Below are 12,212 nucleotides of genomic sequence, written 5' to 3'. Positions count from 1 at the left end.
TTTGGGGAAAAATTGGGATTTTTGGGGTGAAATTGGGATTTTTTGGGGAGAAATTGGGATGTCTTGGGCAGAAATTGGGATTTTTTGGAGAAAAATTGGGATTTTTGGGGAGAAATTGGGATTTTTTGGGATTTTTGGGGCAGAAATTGGGATTTTTTTGAGAAAATTTGGGATTTTTGGGGGAGAAATTGGGGAGAAATTGGGATATTTTGGGAAAAATTGGGATTTTTGGGGAGAAATTGGGATATTTTGGGAAAAATTGGGATTTTTGGGGAGAAATTGGGGAGAAATTGGGAGTTTTTGGAGAAAAATAGGGATTTTTTGGGCAGAAATTGGGCAGAAATTGGGATTTTTGGGCAGAAATTGGGATTTTTTGGAGAGAAATTGGGGAGAAATTGGGATTTTTGGGGCAGAAATTGGGATTTTTGGGGCAGAAATTGGGATTTTTTGGGGAAAAATAGGGATGTCTTGGGCAGAAATTGGGATTTTTTTGGGATTTCTTGGGCAGAAATTGGGATTTTTTTGGGGATTTTTTGAGCAGAAATTGGGATTTTTTTGGGGAGAAATTGGGAATTTTGGGAAAAATTGGGATTTTCGGGAATTTTTAGGGAAAAATTGGGATTTTTTGGAGAAAAATTGGGATTTTTGGGGGATTTTTTTGGCAGAAATTGGGATTTTTTTGGGAAAAATCGGAATTTTTTGGGGCAGAAATTGGGATTTTTGGGTAATTTTTGGGGAAAATTTGGGATTTTTTTGGGAGAAATTGGGGAGAAATTGGGATTTTTTGGGAAAAATTGGGATATTTTGGGAAAAATTGAGATTTTTGGGTAAAAATTGGGATTTTTGGGGAGAAATTGGGATTTCTTGGGGAGAAATTGGGATTTTTTGGGGAAAAATAGGGATTTCTTGGGCAGAAATTGGGATTTTTTGGGGATTTTTTGGGCAGAAATTGGGATTTTTTGGGAAAAATTGGGATTTTTGGGGATTTTTTGGGCAGAAATTGGGATTTTTTGGAGGGATTTTAGGCAGAAATTGGGATTTTTTGGGGAAAATTTGTAGACTTTTGGGAAAAATTGGGATTTTTTTGGGAGAAATTGGGGAAAAATTGGGATTTTTGGGAAGAAATTGAGATTTTGGGAGGAAAAATTGTGATTTTTGGGGGGAAATTGGGATTTTTGGGGAGAAATTGGGGAGGAATTGGGGTTTTTGGGGGAAAAATAGGGAAATTTTGGGCAGAAATTGGGATTTTTGGGGGATTTTTTTTTGAAAAATTGGGATTTTTGGGGCAGAAATTGGGAATTTTAGGAATTTTTAGGGAAAAATTGGGATTTTTGGAGAAAAAATGAGATTTTTGGGGATTTTTTTGGCAGAAATCGTGGTTTTTGGGGAAAAATTGGGATTTTTTTTTGGGAGAAATTGGGGAGAAATTGGGATTTTTGGGGGAAAATTGGGATTTTGGGCTGATTTTGGTTATTTTTGGGTTGATTTTGACTGATTTTGGGCTGATTTTGGCCAATTTGGGTGATTTTGGCTGATTTTGGTTATTTTTGGGTTTTTTAAGCTGATTTCAGGCTGATTTTGGTGATTTTTGGGTTGATTTTGGCTGATTTGGTGATTTCAGGCTGATTTCAGTGATTTTTGGGTGGATTTTGGCTGATTTGGGGTATTTTGCGGTGTTTTTAGCTGATTTCAGGCTGATTTGGGTGATTTTTGGGTGGATTTTGGCAGATTTGGGGTATTTTGGGGTGTTTTTAGCTGATTTCAGGCTGATTCCAGGGTGATTTCATGCTGATTTCAGTGATTTTTGGGTTGATTTTGGCTGATTTGGGGCTGATTTCTGGGTGATTTCAGGGTGATTTTGGTGATTCCTGGGTGATTTCGGTGATTTCACCGAAATATCGGATGATATTTTTGGCTGATTTCAGTGATTTTTGGGTCGATTTTGGCAGATTTGGGGTATTTTGGGGGGTTTTTAGCTGATTTCATGCTGATTTGGGTGTTTTTTGGGTCGATTTTGGCAGATTCGGGGTATTTTGGGGTGTTTTTAGCTGATTTCATGCTGATTTCAGTGATTTTTGGGTTGATTTTGGCTGATTTGGGGCTGATTCCTGGGTGATTTCAGGCTGATTTTGGTGATTCCTGGGTGATTTTGGTGATTTTTGGGGTATTTTTGGCGGATTTCAGTGATTTTTGGGTCGATTTTGGCTGATTTGGGGTATTTTGGGGTATTTTTAGCTGATTTCAGGCTGATTTCTGGGTGATTTCAGGGTGATTTTGGTGATTTTTGGGTTGATTTTGGCTGATTTGGGGCTGATTTCATGCTGATTTCTGGGTGATTTTGGTGATTTCCTGTGTGATTTTGGTGATTTTTGGGGTATTTTTGGCTGATTTCAGTGATTTTGGGGTCGATTTTGGCAGATTTGGGTATTTTGGGGTATTTTTAGCTGATTTCAGTGATTTTTGGGTCGATTTTGGCTGATTTTGGGCTGATTTCTGGGTGATTTCAGGGTGATTTTGGTGATTTCCTGTGTGATTTCGGTGATTTTTGGGGTATTTTTGGCTGATTTCGGTGATTTTTGGGTTGATTTGGGGTATTTTGGGGTATTTTGGGGTGTTTTTAGCTGATTTCATGCTGATTTGGGTGATTTTTGGGTGGATTTTGGCAGATTTGGGGTATTTTGGGGTCTTTTTAGCTGATTTCAGGCTGATTTCGGTGATTTTTGGGTGGATTTTGGCAGATTTGGAGTATTTTGGGGTGTTTTTAGCTGATTTCATGCTGATTTCGGTGATTTTTGGGTCGATTTTGGCAGATTTGGGGTATTTTGGGGTGTTTTTAGCTGATTTCATGCTGATTTTGGTGATTTTTGGGTGGATTCTGGCTGATTTGGTGTCTCTTTCCCCCTCCATCCCTCAGGGTTCGCTGTCGGAGGCGGCGGGGGCGGCGCTGCACTCGCTCAACCTGCTCAGCATCCTCTGCTTCCCCGCGGCCGTGGTGCTGCTGCTGCCCTCTGTCACCCCGGGTGAGCCCCAAAACCCCCCAAAATCCCCTCAGAACCCCCAAAAACCCCTCTGAACCCCCAAAAACCCCTCAGAACCCCCAAAAACCCCCAAAAATCCCCTCTGAACCCCCAAAAACACCCTCTGAACCCCCAAAAACACCCTCAGAACCCCCAAAAACCCCCAAAAATCCCCTCTGAACCCCCAAAAACACCCTCAGAACCCCCAAAAACCCCTCAGAACCCCCAAAAACCCCCAAAATCCCCTCTGAACCCCCAAAAACACCCTCAGAACCCCCAAAAACCCCCAAAAACCCCTCAGAACCCCCAAAAACCCCCAAAATCCCCTCTGAACCCCCAAAAACCCCTCTGAACCCCCAAAAACACCCTCAGAACCCCCAAAAACCCCCAAAAACCCCTCTGAACCCCCCAAAATCCCCTCTGAACCAACAAGAACCTCCTCAAAACCCCCAAAAATCGGCTCTGAACCCCCAAAAACACCCTCAGAACCCCCAAAAACCTGCTCTGATCGCCCAAAAACCCACTCTGGAGCACCAAAAACCCCTCTGAACCCCCAAAAATCCCCAAAATCCCCCTGTGACCCCCCAAAAACCCCCTGTGACCCCCCAAAATCCCCCTGTGACCCCCCAAAATTCCCTGTGACCCCCCAAAATCCCTTTCTGACCCCCCAAAACCCCCTGTGACCCCCCAAAATCCCCCTGTGACCCCCCAAAAACCCCCAAAATCCCCCTGTGACCCCCCAAAATCCTCTCTGACCCCCCAAAATCCCCTTGTGACCCCCCAAAATCCCTTTCTGACCCCCCAAATCCCTTTCTGACCCCCAAAATCCCCCTGTGACCCCCCAAAATCCCCCTGTGACCCCCCAAAAACCCCCAAAATCCCCCTGTGACCCCCCAAAATCCTCTCTGACCCCCCAAAATCCCTTTCTGACCCCCCAAAAACCCCCTGTGACCCCCCAAAATCCCCTCTGAATCCCCAAAAACCCCCAAAATCCCCCTGTGACCCCCCAAAATCCCTTTCTGACCCCCCAAAATCTCCTCTGAACCCCCAAAAATCTCCAAAATCCCCGTGACCCCCCCAAGAACCCCCAAAGTCCCCCTATGACCCCCCTGTGACCCCCCAAAAACCCCCTGTGACCCCCCAAAAACCCCCTGTGACCCCCTGTGACCCCCCAAAATCCTCTCTGACCCCCCAAAATCCCCCTGTGACCCCCCCAAATCCCCCTGTGACCCCCCAAAAACCCCCAAAACCCTCTCTGACCCCCCAAAATCCCCCTGTGAACCCCCAAATTCGGGTTCAGACCCCCAAAATCCCTCTGTGACCTCCCTGTGACCCCCCAAAATCCCCCTCTGACCCCCAAAATCCCCCTCTGACCCCCCAAAAACCCCCAAAACACCCTCTGACCCCCCAAAATCCCCCTGTGACCCCCCAAAATCCCCCTGTGACCCCCCAAAATCCCTTTCTGACCCCCCAAAATCCCCCTGTGACCCCCAAAACCCCCTCTGGACCCCTGTGACCCTCCCAAAAACCCCCCAAAATTCCCTGTGACCCCCCAAAAACCCCCTGTGACCCCCTGTGACCCCCCAAAATCCTCTCTGACCCCCCAAAATCCCTTTCTGACCCCCCAAAATCCCCCTGTGACCCCCCAAAACCCCCTGTGACCCCCCAAAAACCCCCTGTGAACCCCCAAATTCGGGTTCAGACCCCCAAAATCCCCCTGTGACCTCCCTGTGACCCTCCAAAATCCCCCTCTGACCCCCAAAATCCCCCTCTGACCCCCCAAAAACCCCCAAAACACCCTCTGACCCCCCAAAATCCCCCTGTGACCCCCCAAAATCCCCTTGTGATCCACCAAAATCCCTTTCTGACCCCCCAAAATCCTCTCTGACCCCCCAAATCCCCTTGTGACCCCCCAAAATCCCCCTGTGACCCCCCAAAAACCCCCAAAATCCCCCTGTGACCCCCCAAAATCCTCTCTGACCCCCCAAAATCCCCTTGTGACCCCCCAAAATCGCCTGTGACCCCCCAAAATCCTCTCTGACCCCCCAAAATCCTTTGTGACCCCCCAAAATCCCCCTGTGACCCCCCAAAATCCCCTCTGAATCCCCAAAAATCCCCAAAATCCCCCTGTGACTCCCCAAAAACCCCCAAAATCCCCCTGTGACCCCCCAAAATCCCTTTCTGACCCCCCAAAATCCCCCTGTGACCCCCCAAAATCCCTTTCTGACCCCCCAAAATCCTCTCTGACCCCCCAAAATCTCCCTCTGACCCCCCCAAAAACCCCCAAAGTCCCCCTGTGACCCCACAAAAACCCCCAAAATCCCCCTGTGACCCCCCAAAATCCCTTTCTGACCCCCCAAAATCCCCCTGTGACCCCCAAAATCCCCCTCTGACCCCCCAAAAACCCCCAAAATCCCCCTGTGACCCCCCAAATCCCTTTCTGACCCCCCAAAATCCTCTCTGACCCCCCAAATCCCGCAGTGGGCGCCGTCTTCGCTCTGGCCATCTACACCATCCTCTTCCTCAAGCTCTTCTCCTTCCACGACGTCAACAAATGGTGCCGGGAGCGCCCCAGATCCCCCCCAAAACCTCCCCAGGGGGGGGCTGAAGGTATTGGGGGGCTCTGGGAGGGATTTGGGGGGACCCCCGACTCAATTTGGGGGTTCACGGGGGTGTCCCCAGCCCGCAGGGCCAACGGGGACGTGGCCAGGGGAGAGATCAGCTACCCTGAGAACCTGAGCTACCGCAGTGAGTGGGGTTTTTGGGGGGATTTTTGGGGGGTTTGGGGGGGTTTTGGGGGGTTTGGGGGGGTTTTGGGGGGTTTGGGGGGTCTTGGAACCCCCCCTGAGTTTCCTCCCCTCTGCCAAAATCTGCTGAATCCCCCCCTAAATCTCAAAATCCCACCAAAATCTGCCCAAAATCAGCCCCAAAAACCAGAATTCCCCTTAAATCCTCCCTCAATCCCCCCAAAATCCCAAATTTCCCCTGAATCTCCCCAAATTCCCCCCAAAATCAGCCCCAAAAGCCCAAATTCCCCCTAAATCCTGCCCCAATCCCCCCAAAATCCTGAATTTTCCCCAAAATCTCCCCAAAATCCCCCCAAAATCAACCCTGAGAACCTGAGCTACCGCAGTGAGTGGGGTCTGGGGGAGTTTGGGGGATTTTGGGGGATTTTGGGGGGTTTTGGGGGATTTTGGGGGATTTTGGGGGATTTTGGGGGGTTTTGGGGGGTTTGGGGGGTCTTGGAACCCCCCCTGAGTTTCCTCCCCTCTGCCAAAAATGGTCAATTCCCCCCCAAATCCTGAATTTCCCCTAAATCCTCCCCCCAAAATCCCCCCAAATCCCCCCAAATTCCCCCCCCAAATCCCCCCAAATCCTCCCAAATTCCCCCAAGCCCCCTTAAGACCCTTCAAAATCCCCCCAAATCCCCCCAAAACTCCCCCAAATGCCCCAAAACTCCCCCAAATGCCCCAAAACCGCCCCAAAACCCCCCAAAACTCCCCCAAGACCCCAAATTCCTGCCTTAATTCCCCCCCAAATCCCCCTCAAATCCCCCCAAATTCCCCCAAGACCCCCCAAAATCTGCCCAAAATCTCCCCAAAACCCCAAATTTCCCCCAAATTACCCCAAATCTGCCTGAATTTCCCCAAAATCCCCCCAAAATCTGCCCCAAAAACCTGAATTCCCCCTAAATCCTCCCTCAATCCCCCCAAAATCCTGAATTTCCCCCAAAATCTCCCCAAAATCAACCCTGAGAACCTGAGCTACCGCAGTGAGTGGGGGTTGGGGGGGTTTGGGGGGATTTTGGGGGATTTTGGGGGGTTTTGGGGGGGATTTTGGGGGGGTTTGGGGGTCTTGGAACCCCCCCTGAGTTTGCTCCTCTCTGGCAAAATCTGCTAAATCCCCCCCTAAATCTCAAAATCCCCCCAAAATCTGCCCAAAATCAGCCCCAAAAACCTGAATTTCCCCCAAAATCTGCTCCAAAATCCCAAATTTCCCCTAAATCCCCCCAAAATCCCCCCAAAATCAGCCCCAAAATCCTGAATTCCCCCTAAATCCTCCCTCAATCCCCCCAAAATCCTGAATTTCCCCAAAATCCCCCCAAAATCCCCCCAAAATCAGCCCCAAAAACCTGAATTTCCCCTAAATCCTCCCTCAATCCCCCCAAAATCCCAAGTTTCCCCAAAATCCCCCCAAATTCCCCCAAAATCAGCCCCAAAATCCCGAATTTCCCCTGAATCTCCCAAAAATCCACCCAAAATCAGCCCCAAAAACCTGAATTCCCCCTAAATCCTCCCTCAATCCCCCCAAAATCCTGAATTTCCCCAAAATCTCCCCAAATTCCCCCCAAAATCAGCCCCAAAATCCCAAATTTCCCCCTAAATCCTCCCTCAATCCCCCCAAAATACTGAATTTCCCCCAAATTTCCCCCAAAATCTCCCCAAAATCAACCCTGAGAACCTGAGCTACCGCAGTGAGTGGGGTCTGGGGTGGTTGGGGGGGTTTGGGGGGGTCTGGGGGATTTTGGGGTCTTGGAACCCCCCCTGAGTGTCCTCCCCTCTGGTAAAATCTGCTAAATCCCTCCCTAAATTTAAAAATCCCCCCAAAATCTGCCCAAAATCAGCCCCAAAAACCTGAATTTCCCCCAAAATCAGCCCCAAAATCCCAAATTCCCCCTAAATCCCCCAAAATCCCCCCAAAATCTGCCCCAAAATCCTGAATTCCCCCTAAATCCTCCCTCAATCCCCCCAAAATCCCAAATTTCCCCTGAATTTCCCCAAAATCCCCCCAAAATCAGCCCCAAAATCCCAAATTTCCCCAAAATCCCCCCAAAATGCCCCCAAAATCAGCCCCAAAATCCTGAATTCCCCCTAAATCCTCCCTCAATCCCCCCAAAATCCCAAATTTCCCCTGAATCTCCCAAAAATCCTCCCAAAATCAGCCCCAAAATCCCAAATTTCCCCCTAAATCCTCCCTCAATCCCCCCAAAAACCTGAATTTCTCCCAAAATCTCCCCAAAATCCCCCCAAAATCAACCCTGAGAACCTGAGCTACCGCAGTGAGTGGGGTTTGGGGGGGTTTGGGGGGGATTTTTGGGGGGTTCTGGGGGGTTTGGGGGTCTTGGAACCCCCCCTGAGTTTCCTCCCCTCTGCCAAAAATGGTCAATTCCCCCCCAAATCCTGAATTTCCCACAAATTCTCCCCCCAAAATCCCCCCAAATCCCCCCAAATTCCCCTCAAATCCCCTCAAATCCTCCCAAATTCCCCCCAAACCCCCTTAAGACCCTTCAAAATCCCCCCAAATCCCCCCAAAACTCGCCCAAATCCCCCAAAACTCCCCCAAATGCCCCAAAACCGCCCCAAAACCCCCCAAAACTCCCCCAAGACCCCAAATTCCTGCCTTAATTCCCCCCCAAATCCCCCTCAAATCCCCCCAAATTCCCCCAAGACCCCCTAAAATCTGCCCAAAATCTCCCCAAAACCCCAAATTTCCCCCAAATTACCCCAAATCTGCCTGAATTTCCCCTAAATCCCCCCAAAATCTGCCCCAAAAACCTGAATTCCCCCTAAATCCTCCCTCAATCCCCCCAAAATCCCAAATTTCCCCCAAAATCTCCCCAAAATCAACCCTGAGAACCTGAGCTACCGCAGTGAGTGGGGTTGGGGGGGTTTGGGGGGATTTTGGGGGGTTTGGGGGGTTTTGGGGGATTTTGGGGGGGTTTGGGGGGTTTGGGGGGTCTTGGAACCCCCCCTGAGTTTCCTCCCCTCTGGTAAAATCTGCTGAATCCCCCCCTAAATCTCAAAATCCCCCCAAAATCTGCCCAAAATCAGCCCCAAAAACCTGAATTTCCCCCAAAATCTGCCCCAAAATCCCAAATTTCCCCTAAATCCCCCAAAATCAGCCCCAAAAACCTGAATTTCCCCTAAATCCCCCCAAAATCCCCCCAAAATCAGCCCCAAAATCCTGAATTCCCCCTAAATCCTCCCTCAATCCCCCCAAAATCCTGAATTTCCCCTGAATCTCCCCAAAATCCCCCCAAAATCAGCCCCAAAATCCTGAATTCCCCCAAAATCCTGCCCCAATCCCCCCAAAATCCTGAATTTTCCCCAAAATCTCCCCAAAATCCCCCCAAAATCAACCCTGAGAACCTGAGCTACCGCAGTGAGTGGGGTTTGGGGGGATTTGGGGGGATTTTGGGGGGTCTGGGGGGGTTTGGGGGTCTTGGAACCCCCCCTGAGTTTCCTCCCCTCTGGCAAAATCTGCTAAATCCCCCCCTAAATCTCAAAATCCCCCCAAAATCTGCCCAAAATCAGCCCCAAAAACCTGAATTTCCCCCAAACTCTGCCCCAAAATCCCAAATTTCCCCTAAATCCCCCAAAATCAGCCCCAAAATCCCAAATTTCCCTAAAATCCCCCCAAAATCCCCCCAAAATCAGCCCCAAAATCCTGAATTCCCCCTAAATCCTCCCTCAATCCCCCCAAAATCCCAAATTTCCCCTGAATCTCCCCAAAATCCACCCAAAATCAGCCCCAAAATCCTGAATTCCCCCTAAATCCTCCCTCAATCCCCCCAAAATCCTGAATTTCCCCAAAATCTCCCCAAATTCCCCCCAAAATCAGCCCCAAAATCCCAAATTTCCCCCTAAATCCTCCCTCAATCCCCCCAAAATCCTGAATTTCCCCCAAATTTCCCCCAAAATCTCCCCAAAATCAACCCTGAGAACCTGAGCTACCGCAGTGAGTGGGATCTGGGGGGGTCTGGGGGGGTTTTGGGGGGATTTAGGGGGATTTTGGGGTGTCTGGGGGGGTTTGGGGGTCTTGGAACCCCCCCTGAGTTTCCTCCCCTCTGGCAAAATCTGCTGAATCCCCCCCTAAATCTCAAAATCCCCCCAAAATCTGCCCAAAATCAGCCCCAAAAACCTGAATTTCCCCCAAAATCAGCCCCAAAATCCCAAATTCCCCCTAAATCCCCCAAAATCCCCCCAAAATCAGCCCCAAAATCCCAAATTTCCCCAAAATTCCCCCAAAACTCCCCCAAAATCAGCCCCAAAATCCTGAATTCCCCCTAAATCCTCCCTCAATTCCCCCAAAATCCCAAATTTCCCCCAAAATCTCCCCAAAATCAAACCTGAGAACCTGAGCTACCGCAGTGAGTGGGGTTTGGGGGGATTTTGGGGATTTTGGGGGGTTTTGGGGGATTTTGGGGGGATTTTGGGGGTTTGGGGGGTCTTGGAACCCCCCCTGAGTTTCCTCTCCTCTGCCAAAAATGGTCAATTTCCCCCCAAATCCTGAATTTCCCACAAAATCCCCCTAAAATCCCCCCAAAATCAGCCCCCAAAATCCCAAATTTCCCCTAAATTTTCCCCCAAAATCTACCCCAAAACCCCGAATTTCTCCTAAATCCCCCCAAAATCTGCCCCAAAATCCTGAATTTTCCCTAAATCCTCCCTCAATCCCCCCAAAATCAGCCCCAAAATCCTGAATTCCCCCAAAATCCCCCCAAAATCTGCCCCAAAATCCTGAATTCCCCCTAAATCCTCCCTCAATCCCCCCCAAAATCCTGAATTTCCCCCAAAATCTCCCCAAAATCAACCCTGAGAACCTGAGCTACCGCAGTGAGTGGGGTCTGGGGGGTCTGGGGGGATTTTGGGGGGGATTTTGGGGGATTTTGGGGGGGTTTGGGGGGTCTGGGGGGGTTTGGGGGGTCTTGGAACCCCCCCTGAGTTTCCTCCCCTCTGGCAAAAATGGTCAATTCCCCCCCTAAATCTCAAAATCCCCCCAAAATCTGCCCCAAAATCCCAAATTTCTCCTAAATCCCCCCAAAATCTGCCCCAAAAACCTGAATTTCTCCTAAAATCTGCCCCAAAATCCGCCCCAAAATCCCAAATTTCCCCTAAATCCCCCAAAATCAGCCCCAAAATCAGCCCCAAAAACCTGAATTCCCCCTAAATCCTCCCTCAATCCCCCCAAAATCCTAAATTCCCCCAAAATCTCCCCAAAATCAACCCTGAGAACCTGAGCTACTGCAGTGAGTGGGGTCTGGGGGGGTTTGGGGGGATTTTGGGGGGGTTTTGGGGGGTTTGGGGGGGTTTTGGGGTCTTGGAACCCCCCCTGAGTTTCCTCCCCTCTGGCAAAATCTGCTGAATCCCCCCCTAAATCTGAAAATCCCCCCAAAATCTGCCCAAAATCAGCCCCAAAATCCTGAATTTCCCGTAAATCCCCCCAAAATCCCCCCAAAATCAGCCCCAAAATCCTGAATTCCCCCTAAATCCTCCCTCAATCCCCCCAAAATCCTGAATTTCCCCAAAGTCTCCCCAAAATCAACCCTGAGAACCTGAGCTACTGCAGTGAGTGGGGTCTGGGGGGATTTTGGGGGATTTTGGGGGGATTTTGGGGGATTTTGGGGGTTTGGGGGGTCTTGGAACCCCCCCTGAGTTTCCTCCCCTCTGGTAAAATCTGCTGAATCCCCCCCTAAATCTCAAAATCCCCCCAAAATCTGCCCAAAATCAGCCCCAAAAACCTGAATTCCCCTTAAATCCTCTCTCAATCCCCCCAAAATCCCAAATTTCCCCCAAAATCTCCCCAAAATCCTGAATTCCCCCTAAATCCTCCCTCAATCCCCCCAAAATCCTGAATTTCCCCCAAAATCTCCCCAAAATCAACCCTGAGAACCTGAGCTACTGCAGTGAGTGGGGTCTGGGGGGTTTGGGGGATTTTGGGGGATTTTGGGGGGTTTTGGGGGGGTTTGGGAGGGATTTTGGGGGTTTGGGGGGTCTTGGAACCCCCCCTGAGTTTCCTCCCCTCTGGTAAAAATGGTCAATTCCCCCCCAAATCCTGAATTTCCCACAAATTCTCCCCCCAAAATCCCCCCAAATCCCCCCAAATTCCCCTCAAATCCCCTCAAAATCCCCCAAGACCCCCCAAAACTCCCCAAAACTTCCCCATAATCCCGAATTCCTGTCTTAATTTCCCCCCCAAATTCCCCTCAAATCCCCCAAAATCCCCCCAAAACCCCCCTCAAATCCCCCCAAAATCCCCCAAAATCCCCCCAAAAGCCCCCCAGGACCCCCCAAAATCCCCCCAAGACTCCCCAAAATCCCCCCAAAATCCCCCCAAGACCCCCCAAAATCCCCCCAAATCCCCCCAGAACTCCCCCAAGACTCCAAATTCCTGCCTTAATTTCCCCCCAAATCT

General features: G+C 49.9%; 1 protein-coding gene across 2 annotated transcripts in view; it reads left to right on the top strand.

Moving 5' to 3' along the window:
• The window catches only part of DGAT1 (diacylglycerol O-acyltransferase 1), a 52,694-nt gene that overhangs the window by 18,119 nt on the left and 22,363 nt on the right, over nucleotides 1-12,212 (top strand). Inside the window, exons 6-8 of one of the 2 annotated variants that reach the window (XM_058830082.1) lie at nucleotides 2,915-3,020; nucleotides 5,499-5,627; nucleotides 5,700-5,765. In XM_058830082.1, the coding sequence (XP_058686065.1) occupies nucleotides 2,915-3,020; nucleotides 5,499-5,627; nucleotides 5,700-5,765 (301 nt within the window). Of the gene's footprint in view, nucleotides 1-2,914; nucleotides 3,021-5,498; nucleotides 5,766-12,212 lie in introns of both variants that reach the window. The other variant, XM_058830081.1, reaches the window with a different exon arrangement.

Source organism: Poecile atricapillus, chromosome 2 (assembly GCF_030490865.1).
Source record: "Poecile atricapillus isolate bPoeAtr1 chromosome 2, bPoeAtr1.hap1, whole genome shotgun sequence".
NCBI classification, from domain to species: domain Eukaryota; kingdom Metazoa; phylum Chordata; class Aves; order Passeriformes; family Paridae; genus Poecile; species Poecile atricapillus.
The sequence above is the reverse complement of the archived record's forward strand: the minus strand, read 5'-3'. Positions and strand labels throughout refer to the sequence as shown.